General features: G+C 42.3%; 1 protein-coding gene across 13 annotated transcripts in view; it reads right to left on the bottom strand.

Moving 5' to 3' along the window:
• Positions 1–23,753, bottom strand: part of prdm16 (PR domain containing 16) — a gene marked incomplete at its 3' end in the record, with an annotated part of 183,567 nt that overhangs the window by 18,190 nt on the left and 141,624 nt on the right. For 10 of the 13 annotated variants that reach the window (XM_084366450.1, XM_084366456.1, XM_084366458.1 and 7 more), the window contains exons 4-5: positions 8,349–8,489; positions 2,896–2,998 (exon numbers count right to left, since the gene is read on the bottom strand). In XM_084366450.1, the coding sequence (XP_084222576.1) occupies positions 2,896–2,998; positions 8,349–8,489 (244 nt within the window). Of the gene's footprint in view, positions 1–2,895; positions 2,999–4,296; positions 4,496–8,348; positions 8,490–23,753 lie in introns of those variants that run through there. The other 3 variants (XM_084366451.1, XM_084366452.1, XM_084366453.1) reach the window with 1 other exon arrangement.

Raw genomic sequence — 23,753 nt, 5'->3', positions numbered from 1 at the left:
CATACCCTCCTTGCCATGACCCAAACAGCCAGCGCCTGAGTTGGCCCCCCAGGTGTCCCAACATGCCGTGCACGCCCATCCATCATTTCAAGCTGCACTAAATGAGTTTATCCAAAATGACTTACAGTGCACGGCTCACCTGTTTTCTACTGCATGTGACCGTTTATCCAGCTGGAACTTCTTGGACACATTAAAAGGGCATTAGTGTAGCAACATCAGTGTGTCCAACCTTGGGGAGAAGGATAAATGACCTTCTGGTCAATGGGCCATTACACTGAGCTGAGATGCTAAACTAACTCGTTCACTCTGACACCAGTGTGCACATATTTCACCGTGCGCAAATGTTTTACTGTGAGAGAGTTGGTTATCATTTGCTCTGACGCTCAAACATCTCAACACTTTTTGCCAGCCATCATGTAGAGCAGAGGATGGTTTTGAAATTAAGGAGCTGGTTCACACCCAATGACGATAAACTCCTCCTTGGAAGAAAATCTCGGAGTGCATGGGCACGTCCGTGTGTTCGAATGAGGACGCATGTATAAAGCCACTTACATACGTGCATCAGTGTGCCTGTGTTTCTTCAGTTAGTCTGGTCTGGGCGACTAGGGTGGGGTGGAGTGGGAGGGTTATAAAGGGGAGACTAATAGCTCTCTGGGAGACGAAGGGAAGCACAATTATGTGCAGTTTAGCAGCTAATCTGGGAGCATGGGTGAGGTCTCAGGGGACTCCTCAAGTCCTCTACTTCAAATTCCTTCTCCGATAAGCCAGACACAGAGAGCAGGGCTGCGCTGCCAAGCTCCCACTCAGCCCTGCTACCTTTCTCTCTCTGTCTCTTGCTGTCTCTCACACACACACACATATACACACACACACACACACACACACACAAGAATACATAAAGACAAGCACACAAAACAGTCGTCCCCACAGTAGGCTAACTGTCTCTCTTTGTCCTCTCTACTTTTCTGTCTCTCTCACTCAAAAATAAACATCTTCAAACAACAGACGAACTGTTGCACTCGTTTCTTCCCTGTGCCTTCACCCTTCTCTCACACCAACACACAACGCCAAATACTTTGGCTCTGACACACACATTCTGGCAGGTGGAGAGTCTCTCTTTTCTCTCTGTCTGCCTCCGTCCCTCTAGATTTCACATAGGTTGCTACATACACACAGAGGAATTGAACAAATCATTTACAAGTCTGCTCCGTCTTTGACGCACTCCTCCAACATGCCAATCTGCTTCTTTTCAATAATCAAGCTTGCTTTGAGCTCCCATTTCCTCCTGTTTCTTTGACATGGAGATCTGTGCATCATGCAGGGGAGGAAAAACTGGTGAGCTGCAGAGCATCTCACGAACATCTTGTTCTCCCCTGCACCATTTTATAATCAACGACAAGTAAGAGTAATCTGATTTTTTTTCCTTTTCATCCGTGGTTCCAGAGAGACTGGAAACACAACAAAACAACGTTACCTGACAACAGCAGTTCACCACAATAAGTCCAAGATGTTTAAAGAAATACAGCGGAACTACGGGCCCTTTTCCGCTCAAGTGAACTTTGAAAGAAAAGCCCAGATTGACACTGAACAGCTGTCTATGCTAGATGAGGAGATAAAATATTGGACATATTCAGTCTGACGTTCAGAGGCACGGTTGAAAGGTAGTGAGCACAGTGAATCGGGTTACCCACTCAGAGGGAAGACAGGTGGGCGAGAGCACCTAAAAACATGACGCACTTTGAAATGTGAGCCAATTTCAAGACAACAGTACAGCGAGGTGCAGCAGAGTACTATAGAGAGATGGATGGATGGATGGATGGATAGATAGATAGATAGATAGATAGATAGATAGATAGATAGATAGATAGATAGATAGATTTTGTAAACATATATTTTGTTATTATTTGTATTTGAACACTGACCCACAGCCAGTGAAAAGGGAAAAAAATGTTTTTCCCTCCACATAAATGCTAATTTGCTTATTCTGTAACATACGATGAGCCTCACTTAAAACATTCGCTGACAGATGACTGGATTAATAAAAATAAATAGTATTTCAGGTTCAATTAACTTGTTTCTTTTCAATAATTTATTATTGCTAATTTATCAATGGTATGTACTGCTTCTGTGATATTATATTATAACTGATCAACTGTTTTTTGTTTTTATATTTATTCCACTGACAACATACACATGATTAAATCTGAATTACACATTAAAGTATTGAGGACACAAAAAGAGAAGCAGTGTCAAACAGGGAGCTGATTCCCAGGAGGATTATGGGGAAGTGAGTCTGACACTACATTAGCCTAATGGCCACTAAAACTTCCACCTAAAAAAAAAAAAAAAAAAAAAAAAAAAAAAAAAAAGGCTTAGGCTGAATTTCTGGGGACAAACTGCACCCCCCTTATTAATATACTTGTTCTTTGAATTCCAACATCAGTATTTAATGTGTTCTTATGGATAAGGCTTCCTAATAATTCCTACTTGATCTTGGCTTTCCGTTCACAGCAAATGTCCACTCACTTTGGATGGAATATGACAAGTGCCAATTGATACAGTATTACAGGCAGGCAGGCATTGTGCGCGCACAATTCAGACCAGACCCTTCGGAGTAGCCTTCATTATTGGCAGGCCTATTTTAAATGACAGCTCCAAAACGGCCTTCAACCAGATGCTTTAATGCGGGATTTAATTCCATCCTGGAATTTTATGATTCGAATAATTCACATTTCTTGAGGAAAGAAAAAAAAAAAAAATCTTGGAGGGAGAGATGGTGTCTTTTTCCCTCCCGTCACATTAGCGAGGTTATGGAGTGTGTTGGCCGCGAACGCAGCACAGGATGCAGGTTGGAGTTTGTTTAAAATGTGCGCTAATGACGCGCATTAATCTTACCTTGTAGGTTGGGTGCCATGGATCCCTCGGGGAAAATACCGTCCTTCATATACACTAAAAGCTCCTCCCCTGCTTCAATGTCCCGGACAGCTTTATAATAAATCTGAGGAGGGAGAGAAAGACAGAGGGAGACTTTAACTTCAGGTCAGGACGGAATTTATAAGCCTGGACTCCCACTTATTTATTGTCGCACTTAATGGAAAGGCCTCGCGTTGTTGTGATACTATTAGCATATACATAGGGTTGTTATCAAGAAAATTAAACATCATGCAGCCTAAAATCAGCCTCAGATGTTCGCTTCAGTTCAATAATTTTTTTTTTTTACTAATTAAAAGTCGTTCCGTCGGACTTTTTGTGATGCACACAGTGATTTATTTTATTCCACATTTCAGGTTATAAAATAAACAAAACGAACATAAAATAATGTGTTTCCCTTACAAATCACTTGAAATACAACACAAAACAGTTCTGCGTTCTTTCACAAAACAATTACTCAAATGGGTTTTTTTTTATAATGAAAATGTAGAAGAAATCCAGACGATACAAACACTGCTGTAATGAGTCTAAACAGTCTGAAGGAAAAGTGGCGAGTGAAACGAAAATAAACATCAGACCGCTCAGCTGCTCTCGTGCGTGTTTTTTCTTTTCTTTCTTCCATTTACAGCTGCAGCATACTGGGAAATGTCGGCTCTTTATCTGCACACAGTGATTCCTCTGATTGAGATTATTTAACGTGTGTGATCAGACATAAATTACTTATTATTAGTAGTATTTTTATTATTATTTTGCTAAAAGTAAAGACAAGGAAAAATGGCAAAATTCGACGCCACTCAGAAACGAGGCCTTATCCAGCATCAAGAAAACCTGCGAACCAAACTAAGTTTACACACACACACACACACACACACACACACACACCGTCTAAAGACAACTCGGTCACAATCAACGTGTATAATTTACCCATGAATAATATTACAGCTTCAATAAACCACAGCGCAAACTTCCACTTCAAGCTGCTCGTAAAAGCTGTGACCTCTGAACACATGGGGGCGCTCTGCACCAATTCAACGAAGCAGGCTGAACACACTCATTCATACACACACACACACACACTCACACTCACAAATATCGAGTCGCACACACAGTAAAAGGCCGGTGAAACTAACTTCCGAGACTTAGTGCACTGAAGATGAGACAAGGAGCAAAGGCCTAAAATCATCATCATCATTATTATTATTATTATTATTATTATTATTATTATTATTATTATTATTATTATTATTATCATCATCATTATTATTATTATTACTACTAATAATATTATTATTATCGTAGGCCTACATATTTACAACACTTACGCTACACACAGCGGCTGCGGCAGCCTTTCTTTTTCGACCTGACCTTTCTTTTCTCCGTGAGACGGAAGAGTTGTGAAAGTTGCGCGGCGCTGCGGAGAGCCTCCAGCTGCTGCAGTAGCACTTCAGTCCCGGTGGAGTTGGCGACGCAACCCATAGTAGGTCTACCGGAGAGGGAGCGGAGCGCTGGGGCGGACAGGGCCGGGGAGAGGAGGTCGCGGAGCGGCCGGGCGCGCAGCGGACGGTCGGTGATTGTTCCCTCTGGTTGGATGAAGCTCCTCCGCCGGTCTACTCTCTAATCTAGTCAGTGAGCGCGTCTTTGATGATGATGATGAGTCTCTCTCTCCCTCTCTCTCTCTCTCTCTCTCGCTCTCTCTCTTCCTGACTCTCTCTCTCTCTCTCTCTCATTAGTGATTCCCTATTGCCCCTTGGTGCTCTCTCGGTTACCCGTCGGCCACTCCTCCTCGTCTTATCTCCAGCCAAAAGGATTGAGGGATCTGCGGCGCAGACCCCTCCCCGCATCTCCGATCCCAGCCGCCGCTTTGGCCGCCTGATAAATCTATTATTGATGTAAATAATGGATAAAGCAGCCGGACAGACTTGCACTCACGGTGTCAGTCACTCGATCACTCTCTCACACACACTCGTGTAAGCACGCGCAAGTACACGCGCGCGCACACGAAGATAAGCGCTATATCAGTGGGCCTTTTATTGATCATTGTCAGGGGCCTATTTCAGTTTACTTTAAAATGCAGCAACGTTATTTAAACAAGTTCAACGATGGGAGCAATTTATTTGAACTCTGATGATTAAATTCAATTCAATGATGATTAAACAAATTCAGTAAACTAGAGCGTTTGAAGATGATATTTTAACACAACTTCTTAAAATTAAAAATGTCTCTCTGTGTGAAATTTAGCATCGAAGTTATTTAAAAAGCCCAACTTATTAATATCATTATCTGATTTTTCCTCAATTGTTTTAATCAATAGTATAGGTGAGAAAACAGGGACAAAATCATTCTGAACACAAAAATGGACTTGAAAGAAAAACACTTAATAAATATAAAGGATGAACAACGTGGCAATATCACATTTAAGTGCTTCCGTATTTTATTTTAAATAAAATGAACCTTGTTATCTATTATTTTAAATCTTCTAAAACCGCTTTATGGTGATAATTTTAACATATCTTCTTCATTATTATGAGAGGATTATCAGGATTTTTTTTTTTTCTTTTTAATGAAAACATCCAGGTGATAACTAAGAAAAATGGGAATTCAAATAGGAAACATTTCTAATAAATATTTGTTGCATTTTGAATCTCTATGAATCTTTGTGTGTGTATTCTACAGTAAGGTCCGCACACTCAGACCTGTCTTGACCTCTTCCCATCTCTGTCCAGTGTTCACGGGACAGATGCCTCATCGATCACTGCCAGCCGTAGGGCTCGCAATAATCCCCCACTGTGGCCACAAACACACACACATGCACGCCAGTGTCTATTTATTGATGGATCCATCGTGGGGTAGAAGGGCAGATCAAACAGCGCTGGAGAGGGCTCCACTCCAAAACACAAAAGATGAAGGAGTGACAAGAAGGTGGACAAGGTTCATCTTCTCTTCAAACCCCATTCAACTACCCACGCAACACACACACACACACACACACCGACCCCCGCACTCTCTCAGCTGTTTCCTTCAGATGCAACTTGGCCCTAAAAACACTCAATGGGCTCGCTTACAGGCCAGTTTTGTGTGATTGTTGGCATTCTAAATGAATGGGAACTATTTAATCGGGGTAGACACACACACACACACACACACACTCACCCTCTCTCTCACACTCACACATGCACAAATTCACACACACAGGAAACTGTTGATTTGCCTGCTTTTGCTGGGCCATAATTTAAGGTGCCTGAATATTGCATTAGGATGAAATTGCAAGCAGGATTAAGTGAGAACAGTTACTGGAAACGTGTGTGTGTGTAGGTGTGTGTGTGACAGAGAACTGATTGGGAAGAAAAGAAAACAACATGGCCATCTGCAGATGCATGCACAAAGCACTAGTAAATCTTTTTGACACATGCGTTTCTCTAGAAACTCTTAACACAACAGCACTTCAGCACAAACTGTCCACAGCACATTTATTTTTTGTACCTGAGGTATATGGAAAAATATATAAAATAATACTAAATTATTGCATGACCATAAATATCTAAATTATGCATGATCGTGCACACATTTGTTCATCTTACATCATTAATGACAAACAAATAAACAAATAAATTATCCACTTGCTTTCTAAAAGGTTACCGCCTGCATTTGAATTTGCCTCGTGTGCAAATATTTCCATAAAGTCATGCATTGTGCAAAAGAAAAGAAAAATCACTGAAATAGTCTGTTAAATTATACATTTTAGCACTTAGTGGCTGTGCATATGTGCGTGTATGTGTGTGTGTGGTGTTTGTAAATAAATGATAGGGTCGTACCGGTGAGCCACTACACCAAGCAACTGGTCAGGCAGACAAAAGCAAAGCCCTCCGCTAAGTACAAACAACCGCAAAACACGTCAGAAAACAACTGTGCACGTGGCCTTTTCTGCCTCTGATAATTCTCCACAATTTTCGCCGGTGCCCTGATTCTTTCTTTGACATTGTGTGGCAGTGGCAGGGGGCACTGATGTGAAAATCTTAAAAGGATTAGACGGGTTGGTGTTGCCAGCCAATTGGTGCTTGTCAATCTCGGAGGCCCCTGTGCGTTCCCTCTCTTGCTTGGTCCAAGCCCCCTTTCTCTCCATCGGTCAGGCTTAATGTCTGAAGCTTAAACGGACACACTAGCCTGTCCCCTCGGTGTGACAGAGTGACAGGTGGCAGATCAAGACATGAGGACAGAGAAAGGAGACAAAGACAGCGAGGAACAGGCGGCTAGAGACCGAGACAGGAGGGGGAGAGAGCCGTGTAGGCAGGGATTAGGAGACAAATAAGAGCAGAGTGACAGGAATGTGGAAACACTCGGGTAAGTCATATGGATGCATTCGGCTACTGTCAACCATCAAGTGTTCATTCTCATTGCTCCTTTGCAACAATTATTTTCATTGTTGTCAATATGGTTTTTCAATTGATCGATTGGTTGTTGGGTCTATAAAATGTAATGAAACGGTGAAACATGTTGATCAGTGTTTCCCAAATCCCAAGATGACGCCCTCAAATGTCTTGTTTTGTCCACAATTCAAAGACATCCACTTTACTGTCACAGAGAGTCGAGGAACCAGTAAATACTCACATTTTAAAAAGCTGGAATCAGAAAATGTTGTCTTTTTACCTCTAAAAAAATTACTCAAACCCATAAATCAATTATCAAAATAGTCGGCGCTTAATTTAGTTGATTAGTCGTTGCAGCTCTATTCCTTTGGATGCATTTTTTGTCTTTTTTTTTTTTTTGGTGTACATTCTGCACTTACTCTATCCCAGTGCATGACTGTGGGTTATCATAATAGTCCAAACTGAACTGAGAGGGAAATGTGTGTCAAGTAACACCGCTGGTATTTCATTTAAAGAAACTGGGACAAGAGTCAGCAAAGCAAAACAAAAAAAAAAAAAAAAAGAAGAACTGCCTCTGCGGGATAAATAGAAACAGAAAAATGCTACCATACTGCAGCATTAAGTTGTGGCACACACATTGCATGGGGTTGGGGTTAGGGCCTAGTTAAGCAGTTGGGGCTTTTATGGGCACTGGCTTGGGCATCTTTCCAAACGTATCCAGTGCATCACCCAGGTTTCTTTAGAGGGAGAGGGAGATGGGATGTAAGAAACTGCTGCCTCCACAGACGAAGACGGGGCCCTGGATAATGGTTATTATGGGACTCAGGAGTGTCAGGCTATTCTTCAGCCTCTTTACATGGGTCATTTCCTAACAGCAACTGGCAACTGGCCCAGCCACAGACACACAATAGAGCCATTCCTTGATCATTACTAGCGCACACAGTAAACACACACACACACACACATATAAATACCCATGCACGGATTCAAATACATTAACCCAGCGTCCCCACTCTCTCATGCTCACGACACAATCCTTGTCATGTCACTCACCTGGTCTCCGGTGAGGTGACAGGCGGCGAGATTCTGCTCCTCAAATGACAGGGCAGAGCGGACGTATTTGAGCCAGCTGTTGCCGTTGGTGTCCGGGCCTGTGTCCAGCGCAAACTTGACGTTGCCCATGTCGTCAACCACCTGTTGGAGACAAGGGCAACAGGTTAGGAAAAAAAAGAAATTGACAAATATCAACCACCAGATCAACTGGAATATTTCTATGAATTACATTCCCTGAGAAGGCTCTAAAGCAATTTTTAAGGTGCACATCAAGGTATAAAAGGGCTGTGGCAGGAGTCCGATGTCAGTCACCTTTAAGACAGACAGAGGCAACATGTCAGTGGGTGTTAGGGCCACCTAACCCTGTCAATCCCGACAACAAGAAGAGGAAAGAGGGAGAGGAGGAGAAAGAGGAGGGAGTAGACAAACTGTGGCTTCTTTCACTTGTCTAAAGACTTTCTCTGGCACATATTGATCACCCTTTGTAACCCCTACGCCCCCCTGAGACTCCGAGAGCGGGTTTCATGTTACCCGCTTTCACAGAGAATGAAGGAGTATGGAGGCAGAAGTGAAGGAGGAAGAGGAGGAGGAGGAGGAGGAGAAGAAAATAGGGGCTTATTGTTGAGCAAAGGGAAAAAACCAAGAAGGGGTAACAATGTTTTATGTATGTATATATTATATATATATAAGAAAGAGTATTTATGAAACAGCAGAGATCTCAATTCCTTCAACTCTTTGCTACTTTGATTGCTGTGTGTGTTTGTGTGTGTGTGTGTGTGTGTGTGTGTGTGTGTGTGTGTGTGTGTGTGTGTGTGTGTATGTGTGTGGTGGAGTTTGGTGGTGCTGGGGAATCTGGGGGCGGCTCGGTTAAAACCCCCAAGCTCACCCTCACCACCAAGTCGGGGCTGAATCTCCGATTACGCCCCAGCGCTGCATGTGATACTGAGCCTGTGCGAATCCTCTGGAGAGAACTGGCCTGAGACAGAGCAACTCCTCTAATTACAACTCCCAATCAGCCTGGCCTGAGTTCAGCGCTGACCTCTAGCTTGACTCGCTGCACTGCTAATCACAGTCAAATGTCTGCTGAAGGAAATCGAGGTGTGATGGAGAAGAACCAACGAACCGCCTGACGTTTTTAGATGCGCAAAGTTCGTGAACCTCTCTAAACAGGCTGCCTTTCTCGTGTTTTTCTCTCCCAGCTCGTAAAGTGTGAATGGTCATGTTCTTGTTGTCTGGGTGAGCGCGTGCAGAAGGTGTATTTTCGTGGGTGGGGGTGCAGGTGCCAAGTTTGGTGAGTAAATATGTAAAGGGTCTGGTTGGAGGTGTGGAAGAACTGCCATGTGCTTGTTTGTGCAAATGCGCCAACCGTTTTAGGCGAATGCATGTGCGCATGGTTGAGTTAACAGCTTTAGGTAACACAAATGTTGTGCTACTTTTGAGCCAAGGTGTGAGTTTACCCTCTCCGCTAAATGCGCCTGCTTTAGAATAACAATGCCTGTTAGTGCCGCGGCTAAAAATAATCAAAATCTTGCCCTGTGTTGAAAAACCCTGAAATAAAAACTGTGGCTGCTGCTTATGTAAATGTATTTGCTGATTATGAGTGTGGGAAAAGAGACAGTTTATGCAAATCAGTTCCTGGTGTATATTTTCTGTCTTCACACTGAGACACTCAGAAGCACATAATGTGATAACATCCACTGGAAACCTTATAAATAAAAACTGATCCATTCCTCACACACTCCCTCTCACATCTACAGCTACTCCCTCTTCTGCTTCCAGTTTACAACTTAAAACACTTGGCTTGATCGAGTCCAGGCCTTTATTTTATGTGTGAAAACAGTCACTGAAAACTAACCAGGCATACCCCCGCCTACACACCTACTGCTCCACCCAATATCTTTCCTGCAGGCGGAGGAGTCAGAGTGCACTTGTCACGCCGTTCCCGGGGAGCTTCGACAGGTAACGTACATGTTTTATGAACACATGGAGAAAAGCTGAGATCCAGGTGGAGTCATGGTGGGATTGTGTCTTTTCTTTAGGGGGGAATAGGTGTGGGAAGGGAGACTTACACACATGCATGAGAACTGCCATGCAGTGGGCACGGTAGTGTACACACACATAGTGGTTCCCTCCTTCTCCTACACACACACACACCCAAAGGGTCTGATCATGGGCTTAATGAGCAGCAGACCTGTGTGTGTGTGTGTGTGTGTGTGTGTGTGTGTTGTCGGGGAGGCCTGCTAACACCCTGTCTCCGGGTGGAAGTCTGATTTATAAGGCTTCAAATGAGGTGCAACAGAGAAGGAGAGCCAGAGTAAGCCCGCGGCTGATTGTTTGTTTATTTACCTTTCTTTTTCAGTTGATGAAACTCCCCCCCCACCTTCCCTACGTCATGGGGGGGAGGACGCGGGTGGAAATCATCAACTCCACGTGCAAAGGGTTTCAACAAAACAAAGGCAACAAGGCTGTTCAAAGCTAGCCCCTGAAGTCCTCTCTACTCCTTCAGATTCGAAGGCCAGAAATGGAAACTAACACTAAAGACCTCACGAACGATGCTTCAGGAGGAAGCATGGGTAAAAAAACCAAAACAAAGGCGAACAGTAGATTTATTACCCAAACTGCCCACTGTAAACATCCATCACAGTTTAGAGATTCATTTCTTGGTTCAACTTTGACCTCCAGAACTTGCTGTAGTTTTGAGTGCACACTGTGAGTAATGAGGGATTATTGTCCACATCTCAGGACTGAAGAAGTGGTTTCAATAAGACAGTCAGTCTTATTATGTTTATTCATATTTAAATGTACTTACATATGATTGATTTACTAGTAAAAACATATTTTAAATGTTCATTTCAGAGCCTGACCAATAGTCTTATTTGATTAAACAGCATCAAGAAGTGACTCATATGACAGCGCGCACGCACGCACACACACACACACACACACACACACACACACACACACACACACACACACACACACACACACACACACACACACACACACACAAGTACCAACATGAGACACAATGAGACTTCAGTGAAAGAGAAGCAGCACTGAGTGGACAGGATGCAGAGCAAACTCCACAGGAAGCTCTGATAAGAGCACGACACTTATATCGCTCCTCACAACACAAAGGGGAACCTTTGACAGCTAGGAACCTTTAATGGATGTCTCGGCATGCCCTCTCCTCCGCCAGTTATATCTGACGGATGTGTGTGGCGCGCAGGGCTGAATTAGAAGAGGAAAGTTGCTTGTACGGGTAGACGTTGATGACAAGGTACATATTATTTTCTGTTTGACGGAGGGCAGAAAATGGAAATGGCAGCTCGGAGCGCAGTGGTGATTGTGATTTTGATGTGAGATGGAGATAGAAGCAGACTTACAGCATGTGAGACATAACTGCTAGGTTATTGTGTGTCTCTGAGGGAATATTTTTATGAAGTGTGATGTTGGTGCTTTGTTGCACTCCCCCCGGCTTTCAATGTGTGAACACACCCTAGTTTGCATGTATTTGTATATGTGCCTGTGATAGAAAGTAGTTGTTGTTGTACTGTTTCTGTCTTTTCAAATCTTGATATTGACTTAGAAGTTTTCCATGTTAGAATCTAGACAATGCTTTGTTTTTAGTGTATTACATGCTTTATAGGATTGAGAAGTGATCAGTGATCAGTGGTGATCAGTGATTTTGCCTTGGCTTTTGCACATCAGAAGTTACCAAGTAAAACAACCACGCGTGACCATCCATCGGAGTGAATGTCGAGCAAAGATGTCTTCTTTGGATTCAGGATGATCACACAAAGTCTCTTTTTTGAAAAAGATTAGCTAAGAGATTTCTCTAAGTTTAAGGTTTTTCTACCTGTGGGAAGCAGGAAAGCAGCAGCTTGAACATGAAGATAGAAGGCCAACTCCTCTGGTTCACCTATGCATACCTATGCATATGCATACAGACGGAGGAGACATTTTCTCATACTGGCCTCAGTCAAAGAAGTGGCCGAAGAATGAAAAAACAAATGCTCTGAAGAGAAGGAGCAAAAAATAGGGAACAGATTGCCCTTCAATGTGGATTTCTATAAGCAAAGACAAGGAGTAAAAAGGAGTGGGATGCAGGATAACATGCACTTCTCCTTGATGCAGCTAGGGGGCAGCCTGGAATGAAATCTCTCCAGGTAGAAGAGCAGAAGTGGAAATGAAACTTCCCTCCTCTCTCTGCAGCTGTACACACACACGTATACAAAAACAAAATATAAAAATGGTAGACAAAGTAAGAATTTCACGCACACACACACACACACACACACACACACACACACACACACACACACACACACACACACACACACACACACACACACACTCTTTACCCCGACGAAAGGGCCAGTCATGGAAACAGAGCAGTGACAGTGACAGATTGAGTGGCTGTGAAATGGGCTGCGGAGCTGGTTGTTAGAGGTGTTGCAAATTAAGGCGCAGGACGACTAACAAGAAATAAAGAAGTGTGTGTGAGAGTGTGTATCCTTTCTGGAGAAGGGTCTGTTTCCAGTTGGGAGGCCCCTTTAACATGCACGCACACACACATACACACACACACAGGCAGACTAATAAAGCGTCTGACAGAGTACAGATCCCCACAGCCTCCAATGTGTTTCTGCACATCCACATGTATGTGTGTGTGTGTGAATGCGCCTGTGTGTGATGGATGGGGGCCTGCAGAGATGACCCTACCCTGCCACATCACTCAACAGTCTAAATGAGTGTGTGTCTGTCCACATTTATGTGTGTGTGTGTGTGTGGAGGTGAGAGGTGGACAGATACACAAGGGGGCCTGTCAATAAATGTTCCCTAAGAGCAGGAAGGGAAAAGACAGAAAGAAATAGAGAGAACAAGAGATTATTCACATCTTATTAACTTTAGTGGTCTCTGGGTGAAAATGATGAGAATGAACAGTAAGATGAAGAACAAAAGATGCACATAAACTGACGAAAGTATCTTAAATCTTAATGCATGTTAGTAAATCTGTGAAGACTGTGTTTATGTCTGTGGATATGTGTGTACATGTACCTTACATACAATGTTATAATAGTTTATATAAACTTGAGTGTTTCTACATGAATACACAAGTTGTTTTTTACAGGCTAACATAGGAGGATGTGCAATTAGAGGCTTTGAGATTGTTTCTGAACATCATTTCACAAGCTCAAAATCTTTGAGAAAACACTACACACGTGTGCTTCACAACAAAAAAATGCAAGATTGATGAGGGAGAAACCACACACCTGAACAGTTATGGGAGAGTTGATATAAAGCTTGATAAGGCTTCATTTAATTTCAGTTCTTTCAAATCCATCTTTCCACCTGAGTGCAACGTTTATCAATAAAGAGAACTTTGCTGTTCTCAGCACTGCTCTGATGGTGAAGTCAACAGTATTTGTCAAGCACGACTCATTCATTTTCTTACCCAAATTTTCCCAGCCAGTCCAGAGATTTAAACAGACACAAGCCCAGTGTTAATGCTACCCATCCTGATATGAGACTTATTAACAGATTTTTTTCCTTCTCCTTCTGTCCATCTCATTCCTTGCTTTTCATGCATGTGCTACACATACACAGAAACACACCAAACTACCTGCACAGCTTAGCAACAAAAAAATAAACATAGCAGTCAAATGTAGCAGTTGAGAGTTTGTTTGTCCAGCTAAATTCAAATTGCATTCAAATATTAATCAAATGTGTTCTTCAGACAGCTTAAACGTGAGAAGACGCATGCACTTGAAGCATCTTAGCCCATCAAATCACGCTCACAATATGTCTTTTATTAATAAATGCGGTAAAGAATTTAACAACAAAGTCATTAAATTACAGATTAAGCTGTCACACATGAAAGATCTGAAATATTTTCAGTGAGTCCAAATAAAGAGAATCAGTAGCAGAGCCAAGTGTTTCATCGGGAGGAGCCATACAGTGAGTATAGATTTGGCCTTTAAAAATTGAGTGTATATGTGCATTTGTGTGTGTGTGTGTGTGTGTGTGTGTGTGTGTGTGTAAGGCCAATTACTGATGCTGGTAATAGTACACCTGTGTAGCCATGTCTGGCAGCCTAATGACAGCTAAAGAGGAAACAGGCTGTAAATCCACACACACACACACACACACACACACACACACACACACACACACACACACACACACACACACACACACACACGCACACACACACACACTTTATTTTATCCTTGTGTAAAATATCACATATTTCTTGTTTGTCTTCACTGTATGGTGAGTGTCTATACCCTCTATGAGCGTAAGTACGTATGCAAGGTGTTGGAGTGTGTACATGTGTATGCGTGGTGTGTGTGAAGGTGAGTGAAGGCGTGTTAAATGTGACCCATTTTATCTGGGCCGGGCAGCCATCGACATAATTAAAAACCAGGCAGGCAGGCCAGGGAGGGCCTGGGGCCTTGTAAAAGCCATCTGGGTTGTAGTGTGTGTGTACGTGTGTGTGTTTCTACATGTATTGTGAGTGTCAGAATGTGGCCCGGCTCACTAATGACCCAACTTGCTTCTCTTAAATCAGCGTCTCCGCAGTCAGCTATCATTTGTGGTGAGTGTGCATGTGCCACACTGGAAACAGCATGTGGAAAGTTCCTGTTTCTATCTCCCACACTCACCAAATCATCGTAAAGTCCAATCTCATTTTGTCTGAGTTTGACACATCTAAGTTTTCCCTTTGAGTGAGACAACAGTTCCAATGCAGGTGGGGAATACAAGGCTTAATGTGGGGGTTTTGTTTTCATTTCAGAATTGTTGAATGTGGTAGATATAATGATAATATAATAGTTCCCAGATAACGTCACAGCATTTAAATTAGCTCCTGGATGATGTAATAATAAAACACAAACCTGATATATCAAAATACCAACTACTATGGATTATTACATTAACATTATTATTCAATCAAGTTACCCAGTAGCACCTCGTCATTACTTTTGCCTTATATTATCAGTAGTTGCATTAGTTTTCTCTGCTACTCTTCTACAGCAGAAGGTCAGACATCAATTTTGCCTCGAACTGCAAACAAATCAGAGGCAGATCACATATATTTCACCAGAGTAAGCACTAACCATTGCTAACTCTAGCTGCTGTTAGCCTGCAGTCCAGACTGGGAGCTGGAAGTGGTATGATGATAAAGGACGGGCTGGGGCTAACTGATTATCGTGCTAACTTCATGGATATCTCTGCAACACAATACATCAGCATCTTTGAAATAACGTCAAAATTCTTCATTTGCATTCTGTTGATCATTTTAGATAATTCTAAACTTAAATTCCTACATAGTGCACCTTTAAAATCTTCTAATAACCGTGTTTCAGGTCTGGGTTGCTTTTATACCTAATTGAAACAGCACAGGAGCTTTTCATGTGTACAGCCAGTGATTACATATCTGCAGCTACGCTGTGTTATTTTTAGCATCACGCCACCACGTCCACCTCCGCACCCCTGCAGCTCATCTGAATGAGCAGGTTGCCATGTGCCGGGTTGCCAGGTTAGGGTAGCTTTAAACAGGAAGTGTGCGAGCTTTAAAAGAAGAGAGGCAGCGAGTTTTCAGGCTGGACCTCGTTAATGAAATGGCTTTGTGTTATTTACAGCCCCTTGTTAAAAGGCTGGATGAGTGTGTGTAAGAGTGTCTGTGTGTGTGCGCGCATTCATGCTTGTGTATGTTGTGTGTCCGTGCAGGTGTATGTGCTAATGTGCGCGACTTTTTGCCTGCGTGCATGTGTGTTTTTATGCATGTGTGATGTGTTCAGTGCATGTGTGTGTGTGTGTGTGTGTGCAGAGGTTACCATCATGCCATGTCTGTTTTACTGTCGGACAGCCTTTTACAGGCCGGCCTTTATGATATGTATTTAGGGCAATTAGTGAGCAGATATATTGGCTCATTATAGTGAAGCAGGTGCAGTGTAAATGGGGAAATATATGAACAGTACATCAGGGTCACACACTCTGTCTGTGGCGTTTGAAGAATAACAGCTAGACTTATGTGTGTGACAAACAGCAGCACACATACTGAGCTCAGTGAGAACCAGACTGAGGAGACATTTTCTCATACTGGCCTCTGTCAAAGAAACCATATGATCAACGAGGAACATTTATCACATTTTAGAATGGCTAAAATAATTGTTAACAGGCTCAAGAGGAGAACAAAGTGAGTTAACCAGTTGAATATTCACTGAGCGGGAGGCAGAGTTAGTTAAGAGTATGCTGATTGGCTGGAAGGAAGGCACAGTGAGCAAAGTGGTTGTTTATTGGCTACAAGGACAAATGTTTGATGGGGCCGCTGGGCTTGTCCACACACACAGACACACATGTATATAGTGAATTACTGCCAGTGTTGTAAAAAGTACTTAAAAGTCCTACTTGAGTAAAAGTAACGATACTGTGTTGAAATATTGCTCTGGTAAAAGGGAAATTCACTCATACAAACAGTAAGTAAGTAAAACTTCATTTATATAGCACTTTTCTAAACACAAGTTACAAAGTGCTTTACATCAACAATAATATAGATAGAAAACAAATTACAAAGGAAATACCAAGCACGGAGTTGTGCAATAAGAAAAATAGTCAAAGGGACAGAGACAGACACAGAGAGTTACATTCCATCACTGATTACTACATGTACAATAAATGTTTCTTTTTTTTGATTTTCCGGTGTCAATAGGCTTTTTTTTTTTACGAGACAATTCCAGTGAAACTCACACATCTCAGCAACTTCAGGCTGGGGGCATGAAAGCTGGGAAATTTTACATATAATACTTATACTACTTACTTATACTTACGTTTTCAAGAGAAAAATGACAAGTGTATGTGTGGTTTTATGTCATTGCAGTACACATTTTGTGTGCTTTAATGTAAGAGCATTTTGTTTAACTTCCACCTTTAGAGTCATGTATGTATGTATGTATGTATGTACCTTTCAACAAGCCATCCTGAAAATGTTTATTTTAATTTATTTAATTAAACATCACAATCAGGAGGGTAAAACATCTACAACTTCAAGCATATAATGCATGTCAGCAGTCATGTCTTTCTCTTTTCTGAGTTGTCGAATAGTACGGTGGATATAAAGTCAAACTTCCTGAGCTCAGGCAAAGCAACTAAATCAATCAAGCCTAATGCATCCATGCCAAGAATAATGGGAAATAATAAGACAAGGAAGCTTGCATTCAACACGGACACAACTCGACCTCCACTCTATCGACTGACATCGGAAGGGAAACACAAAATGGGACAATTCCTGGAACTGTGCAAACACAAATAGGGAAGTGGTGCTCGCCACAAATTTGTAGAGCACGTAACACTATCAATTATTTATTAACACCCTAATAAAGGAATACTTCCTTCAACAACATTTGCTTTTGTGATACAATGGGGAATGATGGAGGGAGAGAGAAGCAAAGATGCAGCAACAAAAGCTATTCATTTACATTTGTAGTGATCTAAACCAGACAACAGGGGTTTCCATTATGAGCTGAAAGAGATTTTTTCCCTATGCAAGTCAGCTGCTGCTCAGTATCAAATCAACATTGGCCTCAACATTTATCCCAACAAGTGCTTCAGTCCTTGACTCTCAGACAATCGACTGATACAAAACAGAAGATGTCGTGTCCAGTCAACTTCATTAAAGATCATTTTTTGGGTGAAATTTTGGTCCCTGTGTTGTAGAAGGTTTTGTGGCACCAGATCAATCAGTTGGCAGGACAGCAGAGAGATGAGAAACGTAAACTCTTTGAGATACACTCCATTCAAAGTGAGGATAACCTGCAGGAGAGTGATAGACACATATTCCTCCTTCTTTTTGTCTCGTAGTCTTCCTCGCTTTCTCGTCAACCATGCTCCAGCCGGGTTTATGCAGGAGGTTTGAGTTTGAGAGCGAGCTCAAATCGCCCAAAAATGCATTGTGCAGTAAGTTGGTGCCCAAAAAGAAAAAGAAAAAAAAAAAGCATTTTAAAGCAGCTAGCCAGCACAGCATGTGGCAGAACCCCTGTGTGGCTGCAGGCCTGGGACTTATTGGAACCATCTGAACAGAACACTTCATTTACCGAAACAAGCAGAATCCACTTTCTCCTCTCACCACCTCTTCCTCACCTGTAGTGAGTGACCAGACTTTTACTACTCAGTCTGAGGACCTAATATAAAGACGTTTACGAATTTGAGGGACATGAACTTGGCTCAATAAAAAAGCCTCATCATTAAACAGGCCATACCCTAATTTGTAAAGACCATTTTTTTTTTGAAGATAAGAAACAGAATAAACTGAGACATGCAGATAAAGCAGCTTTTTAATTTTTAGTCACATAATTAATAAAATTATAATAATAATTTTCCCCCCAAACAACTTTTAAAAGAAGTGAAATTGGTATTAGATAAAATAAACACACCAAACTAAACCTCCTGATCTTATCATACATTGTTACATGAAAATGTCACTTCTGTCAACTTGTCTTGGGCTGACAAACTGTAGATGGGCAGGTAGAGAGTGGCAAAATTAAAGCTACTTACAACCATAATACAGCAATATGTTGTACATGTAGACAATGTACAATCAATATCAAGTTGTTATATATAACGAAAACCCAACTTGGTTTTATTAAATCCAGAGGAAACACACACAGTTAGGCAAAATATAATCCATTAACTTGGAATTTAGAGGTAAGAAAAGCTATATATCCCAAAAGACAGCCTCATCAACATTTGATGCAGCACATCATTATTGTCTGCAGAACAAGTTAATAGCAAGCTTTAATCCCTCCCCTTCTTTTTCTGTGAGCGAAAATAAAACATGTTCCAACTCTTGACTCCTCTGTCCGGCGATGGTGAGGAGAGGTGCACTGCCCTGAAGGATTAGCTGTAGCCGCAGAAGCATATGTGATGCTATGAGACGTGTTACTCTCCTCGAACAGGATTAGAAGAATATCTGGCTATTCTCATTTCTACCAAAGGATAATTTCATGTGTGTGTTCTCATCTGTGCTCCGTGTGTGGCTGCTGAACATAGGCCTTCCTATCTAAGCATGTCTCAGTCCAATACTATAGCCTCTGTCTACACACATGTTGGTCTGGCCCTCCCCTCCTTTCTGCCCGACCGGGGGCTGAGACTAGCCAGGACAGGAGGGCCAATAAAGCTCACTCTCTGAGTGTTGGGCCTGCTGGCGAGAAGCAGAGGAAAAGACCTATTTCACTGTTGTGTAAACCATTGTTTCATTTCCACACTTCTCTCTCCCTCTCTCTGCTCTGATATTTCACAGGGTTTTTGGCCCTCGTTCAAGTGTGAACACAATACAGCTATTGAGATCATGACTCGCACCTCCTGGCCTGAGCCAGGCCCAGCGCTAGCTTTAGCGCCCGTAGCTAACACCTCGTGCTCAAAAACACGACATATTGATGTCTTCCTTTTCTTTTATGTCCTTAATTTTTGTTTTGACTCAGGATGCGTCACATTCCTGGATGCGCCACATCCTCCCCTCCCCATGCCTTCACCCTAACTTTCACTCTGGAGGGCCCCAATGTGCAGGTAATGGATCCTACTTGACCACCTCCACCCAGAGGCCCATATATCTAACTTTTAATTAAGAACGCTCATCCCCTCTCCTGAGAGAGAGGCTAACGGTGGAAAAGGCAGGGGGTAGCTGTGTTTGAGTGTATTGTGTGTGTGTTGCAGAAGAGCCCCGCAGCCATCTGGTTTGTGTTAGACACAATATTAAGAGTGTGTCAGTGGCCGAGGCCTGGCTGATGGCTATCAATCTGCCCTTTAATGTATGATGGGATATATGGAGGGATGGATGGATATGGGCCCCCCTCGGAGAAGCTAATGGCTAAATGGCCGCATTAAGGTGATTGAGGCCCGTGGTGGAGATGGGGCCCATACTGGAGCTGCACAAGGAGGCTTGAGGGGCCATCCCATCTCCTATGGCCTTGAAGCCATTGGAAACGGCAGGATAGCTGTTATGGGGATGGATGAGAGGAAGGATGGAGGGAGGAAAACACAGCAGAGAAGTGGAGATGGATACCGAAGTGTAACGCTAAGACAGCAGGAATTAATTTTGTTGATTAATCGTTAATTGCATTTTATTTCTTCAAGCAAGACAAGAAATATGAAGACAATTTTTCTGTCATTTTACAGATGAGATTACACATCTGAAAAATGATCAACAGATTGAACAATATTTATTATAATTATTAGTTGTTCATCAGTCAAATAAAAGGTAATCAACAATCATACATGGCCATAAGAAAACACTGCATGAGCTTTTAATTTGCGAGAACGAAAAAAAAAGAGAGGGAGGACAGAACAGAGAGAGATAAATGAGGAGGAGGAGCGGCTGTTGACACAAGCCCTCTCCTCTCTGTCAGATAAGAGATAACTGGGCTGCAAGTGTTTAGACGCACCATTAGTGGTGTCATCAATCACACACATATACATTCACACACACATACACACAGAGAGAGAAGATGGAGGAGGATTACTGGGGGGTGACACAACATATTGCTCTATTACTGCTTCAAGCTTGTCAGACTACATCCTTTTCTTTACAGCTCATCACACACACACACACACACACACACACACACACACACACACACCCTCTCTGTAGCTGCTGGAGAGCATTCAGTCCCGTTCATCTGCGCTGCAAAGCACAAAGCCAACCAGCATCAGAGACTTGATGCCTGCTTGCAGCATATCTAGAGACTCTTAATCCCACTGTGGCATAAGAACACAGGCAGCAGTCCGTCATCAAACTGGGCTGAAGAGCAGATTGATGCATTTATGGGATTTTATTTAAAAATTTGTCTCGCTCTCCTTGGTGTGCCCTTGTGTTTCAGAGTTAAGGAGATATGCTAATGTTGCAGAGGGTTACTACTCTTAATGGGCATACAGTAATTGTTTTTATTTGTGACTGCATACAATACATGTGGGAGGTTAATGTGTGTATGCACATTAAACTATAGTTAACAGTTATATATTATTCATTATATGAACTTTCATTAAATTACTTTCAGAGCTACAGCACACAGTCAGAGTTAGATATGCAGAGTAGGAGCTGGGTACACGGGGGTCATGGAGGACAGACAAAGGGCGCAGATCCAACGTTTACTCCCACCTGGATACTTCTCATTAAAAGCTCAAACGGCCCACGGCATCCAGGTCGCCATTAAAGTCACACCACAACAACAATGACTTTCAAACTATCCTTTGACTAATAATGCTGTCATTACAAGTTACTTGTGGCTTTGCAAAGACCAAAAAAACTTTTTTTTTGAGTGGTCCTGGGCTCCCCGTGGTCACATTAAAGGCTAAGGCATAATTTGGCCATTCACTAACCAGTCTTGGAGAATTCTTCCCTTAAGGAACACAATCAGGCATAATTGGCCAATCAACATTGTGAACAAACACAACTATATACCTCACACAGTGAGGCTGTTGGATACAGTCATGCAGACAAGACTTCAAACTAAAAAATAAACAGTATTACTGGTATTTTCTTGAGGTTATACACTGTTCTGTTAGGAGGCTGGCTGACTGAAAAATATGACACATGAAATGTATGTTGTTTTTAAAGCAGAGAGATGAACAGGGTTATGGACAGTGGAGGGAAGAGAGAAAGAAGCAATAACCTTTCGTTCCTTTCAGTGCCTCATCACTTTACCCAGAATATGTTTTTCTTTAAAGGTAAAATCACAAATATGTCTGAGAAATTAAAGATATGGTAACATATGGATGAATAAAATTACACTGTACTACTGTAAAATCTTTGATAGATTGATAGATAACAGATTTCAGTATGTTATGAGTTTTGGTGATGATTAAGTCACAGATAATGCCTTTTACTTTTGGCTTGAATGTACCTTCAGTTTTTTTAGGAGATGATAACTCAAATTACTCAGTCACAGTTTGTCGAAAAGTGATGCAAATATCGAGCATTTAAAATATGATTTAAAACAAATCCCGTCTATTGGGTGAAAACATCCAAAATGTCCCAGTTTTTCAAGTTCAGTTGAGGTATCGGTCAAGCAGGCACTTTCAAAACCTGATCAACTCAAATCTCCATGGTTGTCTTTTCTTTCTTGTTTTTTTCTTTTTAAGTTGTACATTTGGAGATACGAGGCTTCCACCAGACAACGGGGAAATGAATTAAACTGATGCCAGTAAAGAGAAGCTGATCTATGAGGCTGTTTGAGAGTGATCAATAACACTGAGGACACTTAAGGTGCAGCGTGTCATCGCTCAGCACTTAGACATCATTATCTATTATTGACTAACTATTGATCAGTTCACCCCAACGGAGTCGATACAAGCACGGCAGACTTAATTTGATAGACTTTGTATAGTCAATTGAAAGTATTATAATTTCAGAGGGTTAACTCATCCTGGATGTCGAGAAACTCTTTCCATGTGTTTTGGCACTGTTTCAGTACTTAAGTGCACTGCGTGCATTTTATAACTGCAATAAAATGAACATAATGGAATTCATTTATGTAAACAACTTCAGTATGAGTTTATATGTATGTACACGTGTGTGAATGTACAGTATGGCTCTCTTAATGTTGGCTTGAGCTTGTTAGTTGTACTAATTACTCCAAACAGCACAATGGATCTTTTTAGCCTGAGGGGCGTATCCACTGTGACCTCCCCGTGTGCTGGAGCTCAGTGGTCCTGGGGGGTATTTAGGAGGTAAACATGTTGACTGCACCTCTACTCCACCGTACCACCATCCATTTAGTTCCCCACATGTCCAATTAACGAGCCACTAGCTAATTTGGGGTTGGTGCATATATGTAAATGAAAGGCAAACAAAAGGAATGGGTGATGGATGACAAGAAAGGGGGCTTGGGAAGGGTCCATGTGGGACACTTAGCACCGCAACACTAATTAAAAAGCCATAGCACTGTGAGCACTGAGGTGACTCATTAGCCGCAACCTGCTTCTGAGCCACATGGCACACTGAGTGCTAACGCTAGCTAGCTGTGAAAGAAGGAAAGCCACATAGAGAAAGAGAGAAAAAAGAAAAGAGTAAGGGAATGATGGACGTGGGCATTGTGCTAGACTGAGGTGTCCATGTGGGCATATAAGCCCAGCCAAATTAGCTTGGTTGCATTAGCCCTCCTGCGCCATTAGCCATTAGTTTAGTGCAGGGGGTAGCAAGCTGAAGAAAGGTTACCATAAGCATGGCAATTAGGGCTATAATAGGATAAACAACAACCTGGCCAATGGAGGGAGCGAAGCAGAACACAGTGTAGCGAGTGATTACAGAGGCCAAGTGTGTGGAGGTGGGTGACTTCAGCTATATTGATCTGTGGCACCGCGGTGGAGGGAGCTCAAAGTGGCACCCACTGAGCCTGCATGGCTTCT

Source organism: Pagrus pagrus (assembly GCF_965226575.1).
Source record: "Pagrus pagrus genome assembly, chromosome: 11".
Lineage (NCBI taxonomy): Eukaryota > Metazoa > Chordata > Actinopteri > Spariformes > Sparidae > Pagrus > Pagrus pagrus.
The sequence above is the reverse complement of the archived record's forward strand: the minus strand, read 5'-3'. Positions and strand labels throughout refer to the sequence as shown.